This window comes from Fulmarus glacialis, unplaced genomic scaffold, assembly GCF_000690835.1.
Source record: "Fulmarus glacialis isolate BGI_N327 unplaced genomic scaffold, ASM69083v1 scaffold24757, whole genome shotgun sequence".
Classification (NCBI taxonomy): domain Eukaryota; kingdom Metazoa; phylum Chordata; class Aves; order Procellariiformes; family Procellariidae; genus Fulmarus; species Fulmarus glacialis.
In genome coordinates, this window is record NW_009221739.1 from 1 (window position 1) to 4,190 (window position 4,190).

A 4,190-nucleotide genomic window follows, 5' to 3' on the forward strand; every position below is an offset into this window, starting at 1 on the left:
TGGTCTCGAGGAAGTTCTCGAAGTGTTGGCTGTCCTTCTCGGGGATGAAGGGGCGAAGACCTGGATCAGGAAAGAAAACACAAGGAGGAAACCATTAGCATCGTCGTGTGGTTTGTACGGCACGGGCACGTAGGGGAAGACACCCGGGACAGATTTCCACATGGATTTGTTCAGCTATCTGAAATTCCCTGGGACTTCTGAGCCTTCCAGCAGAGCCTAGCTGCTGAGGCCGGCTGCAAGGTTGTGCCCCAGCTCCCCAAAATGGCGCAGGGCTCAGCAGAGGAGCCCGTTTTGGGGGGACGGGGGCCACTGGGGTCTCCGGCTCATGGCCACATCTCCCATTTACACCCCTGAGAACTGCAGCCGCTGCCCACTGAGGACAAAATCCTGCTAAAGCCGGATTTTTCCAAGCTCGAAAGGATCGTCTGCTCATTTGTCACCGAAACATACTGCTCGGCTTTACTGAGCTTATTGCTCTAATGGCATCAGCCCACGACGCAGGCGCCCGAGGGAGTGCGGGCAGGGCGGCTGCAGGGACATCTGTCCCGTCTCCCTCTGTGCACCCCGCCGTGGGCCAGCGTCTTTGTTTTTCTTCGTAATCAGAGGTAGGGTGAGAGTCCGCAACAGCAAGTGTTTAAGCTAAGGCTACTTAAATGTCTCTTCCTCCAGCTGCAATCATGGAGCAGCTGCCCTGCCAAGCACTGTCTCTCTCCCTACCCCCTCCATGGTGCGTGTCCTTACCGGCCAAAAATGAGACACACCCCCGCCTGCTTCCCATAGTCAGGTCCAGCTTTAGGGCTACAGTCGCTACCCAAACTGCTTGGAAGAAAACTCAGGGCACTCAAAAACAGTTGGACTCGATGACCTTAAAGGTCTTTTCCAACCAAAATGATTCTAAAAACTGAAAGAAAAGCCTTTATAGGAGCTTTCCAGCATAGGCTGAGCCTGGGCAGGAGGTTTCCTGCTCCTCACCTCTATCTCACACCGCCCACCCTGGTCAAACCCGTGGGGAGTGGCCAGTGCTCAGCCCAGCTCTGTCCTGGGAGAGCGCAGCCACCGTGCCACCGCCCAGGCTGGGAAAAGCAAGTCGGATCTGCTTTTTGGTGACATGCAGCCAATATAAAGTCAGCTTCCCAGCACAGAGACCTTGCCGTCGCACCGGCTTTGGTACTGGTGACGTTAAAAGCAAGCTGGTTGCGTGCGCACTGCTGAAAGAAAATGTCTTTGTGCTGGCGGAGGCACCCGGCTGCGCTGCTGGATCCCCAGGACGAAGGAAAGAGAAGCCGGCTGCCGGGAGAGCTCCCCGAGAGCTGCCCCTCTCCCTGCGGCACGCCGACTCCAGTGAACAACCCCCAGTGCTCTCAGTGGATCTCCTTTTGAAACAGGGGCCCTGATCTAGATGGACCCAGCTGCCCTCAGGAAAGAGGTATCTCCAATGGAGAGAGGGATTGAGATGTTGCTCCTTACTTGGTGACACCCCAAGGAATCTTTGTGCCATCCACGCCCACCCCTTCACCCCCTCGCATCCCATCAGGCTGCCCACGCGGAAGGCCCGTGCATCAGAGGTCGGTACCAGGCACGTCACGAGGGCTCGGGAGCAGACCGATGCCGGCTCTCACCCGTCGGTCGGTCATCCACGATGAATCCCTGGCCGCTGACACTCACCTAAGAGCAGGAACTTTCTACTGTCCCCGTAGAGCTGCTTCAAGTTGATGCAGAATTCGTGGATCGAAGCCCCGTTGCGATACTCGTGCAGGAGCATTGCGAACTGCTGGATCTCTTGGGAAGAGAGTTTCGTTCGGAGCTGCGGAAGAGAAGCACACCGCAAACATCACTGATTTTTTAGGAGGAAGAGGTGATGGGAAGCCTGGGAATGGCGTTGACCGGATTTATTGCTATTTGACAAGAGGTGCAGTAATGAACCCGACAGAAAAGCAGGACAGGCTGGCGCAACCCACTGCTGAGCTGGCAGCTTTCAAACGGGGATAAGCCGTGAGCGTATGCGAGGACCGTGACTCATGAAGTGAGGGACCTGGAGTGCTGTGGATGGCGTGACATGCTTTGATGCAGTGAGAGGGGACAAGGGGTTGGGGATGCTCCTGCAGGAGAAGGATGTGAGCCCACACAAGGTCCCGTGAAGCCTCCAAGCACAATTTGTATGAAAAGGAGGAGGATGGGATGTTCCTACAGCAGCATGGGCTCACGTTATAGAATCACAGAATCATTAAGGTTGGAAAAGACCTCTAAGATCATCGAGTCCAACTGTTAACCCAACACCACCATGCCCACTAAACCATGTCCCTAAGCGCCTCATCTACACGTCTTTTAAATACTTCCAGGGATGGTGACTCCACCACTTCCCTGGGCAGCCTGTTCCAAGGCCTGACCACTCTTTCAGTAAAGAAGTTTTTCCTAATGTCCAATCTAAGTTCTACACACCGAGGCAATGAACCCAAATCCCAAGAGCACTCGAGCACCCTAAGGGGAAGAAAACCCCTCCACCCTTCCCCAGGACCCTAGGGCACCCTACCGTCATCATATAGTCCTGGAGCAGCTCTGTCGCTGTGGTGCTCAGCTCGCTCTCGCTGACTGTCTTAATGTGTGGAGACTGTTGTGTGGAGAAGGAAGAGGGGGAGTTGTCACCTGCATCCAAGGTTTCTGGAAAGGAACTGAAATGCAAACAGATTGTGAGTCCTCCAGAACTCCTTGGGCACCTTCTGCATCGCCGCTGCTGGCAGCTGCGGCACGGGGGAGCCTGGAAGGGTGGAGAGGCACGTGGAGACACGCTCGCTCTGCAGTAAAGCTCGCAGCCTTCCGCTCCTGCGGGCGTCTGAAGGCTCTGCTCGGAGGACTTGAACTACATTGGTTTGGTGACCTGCTGAAAATGAAGCCCTGCATGAGCACAGACCCCCCTCCAACTGCTTTCTCATTTTGGAACAGTGCGGGGAAAAGTCTCAAACCACCGTATTTTGGCATTAAATGCGAAATTTTCAAATAGCATCAGTCAATTTTAAAAAACAACCGGTTTGTGTGTCAGGTTTTCAGCCCACAAACACTATCAACGTTGTTTTCAGCAGTCACCGATTCAGGAGGGAAAGTTTCCAAAATAAAGGGTTTTGGGGAAAAGACTTCTCCCAATTCCAGCTGGATTCACCAAGGCAAAGCAGCCGGGCGAGCGTTACATCCCTGCTTTGCTGACGCAGAGCACTGCACATACACTGTGTACGTGATCGTCTCTGGAAACCCACGGCGGCAGAACAATACGGTCACGGATGCTGCGGCGGCAGGGACCACGGCATTGCATGCGGACAGTAAAAACACCGTCCAATGTTTCAGCCAGACTGAGCAGAAGCTTTTCAATGTGCAGACCGCAGCGGTTTCTGCTCTGGGGGCTTTAAACCTGGCAGCGAGGCTGCACTAAAAAGCCCGAGTGCCGAGCGAGCTCGGTGTACCACATTTAACTTACAAAGTGCTTGCTTCCGTTTCATAAGATTCCTTAACATCCACTTTTGTAGAAGAGTCATCTGTAAGGAAAACATACGAGACATGGAGTTTAAGAGGCAGAAATGCGGTGCTTTTCCCGATTTCTGGCAGCTTTCGCTGCCGGAAGGCGAGATGCAGCGGGGCTGGGGCCGAGACGGTGCCGAGTGGTGCTGTGTCAGGACTGGAAACAGACTCAGCAGAGATGCAGAACCGCACAGGGATTGTTTTATTAAGTGCCTCTGTCCGACGTGAATAGGGAGGCAAAAGGTATGGGGAACAAGGACAGTGGCTGATGTCCCACAGCCCTGCTGGGGAAACATCTCCAGGCAGGAGACAGCCCTCATCCCCTTCCAATTCACACGCAATAAAGCAGAGGAGGGTTGTTTTTTTTTCCGGTACCCTGCAGGAGGGAAGCCACCAGCCTGGGCCAGGTGATGGACATTGGTGAAGACGGGGAGAGACCAGAAGGCCAACCGTATCCTGGGCTGCATCACCAGCAGCGTGGCCAGCAGGTCGAGGGAGGGGATTCTGCCCCTCTGCTCTGCTCTGGTGAGACCCCCCTGCAGTGCTGCGTCCAGCTCTGGGGTCCTCAGCATAGGACAGACATGGACCTGTTGGAGCAGGTCCAGAGGAGGCCACAAAAATGATCAGGGGGGTGGAACACCTCTGCTGTGAGGAAAGGCTGAGAGAGTTGGGGTTGTTCAGCC

The 4,190-nt window shown here is 54.7% G+C and overlaps 1 protein-coding gene across 1 annotated transcript in view; it reads right to left on the reverse strand.

The window, feature by feature from the left end:
- Window positions 1-3: 3 nt before the first annotated feature.
- Window positions 4-4,190, reverse strand: part of CCM2 (cerebral cavernous malformation 2) — a gene marked incomplete at its 3' end in the record, with an annotated part of 31,810 nt that continues 27,623 nt past the window's right edge. Inside the window, exons 8-11 of the mRNA XM_009581218.1 lie at window positions 3,467-3,524; window positions 2,531-2,669; window positions 1,666-1,804; window positions 4-60 (exon numbers count right to left, since the gene is read on the reverse strand). Coding sequence (XP_009579513.1) covers window positions 4-60; window positions 1,666-1,804; window positions 2,531-2,669; window positions 3,467-3,524 — 393 coding nt within the window. The remainder of the gene's footprint in view (window positions 61-1,665; window positions 1,805-2,530; window positions 2,670-3,466; window positions 3,525-4,190) is intronic.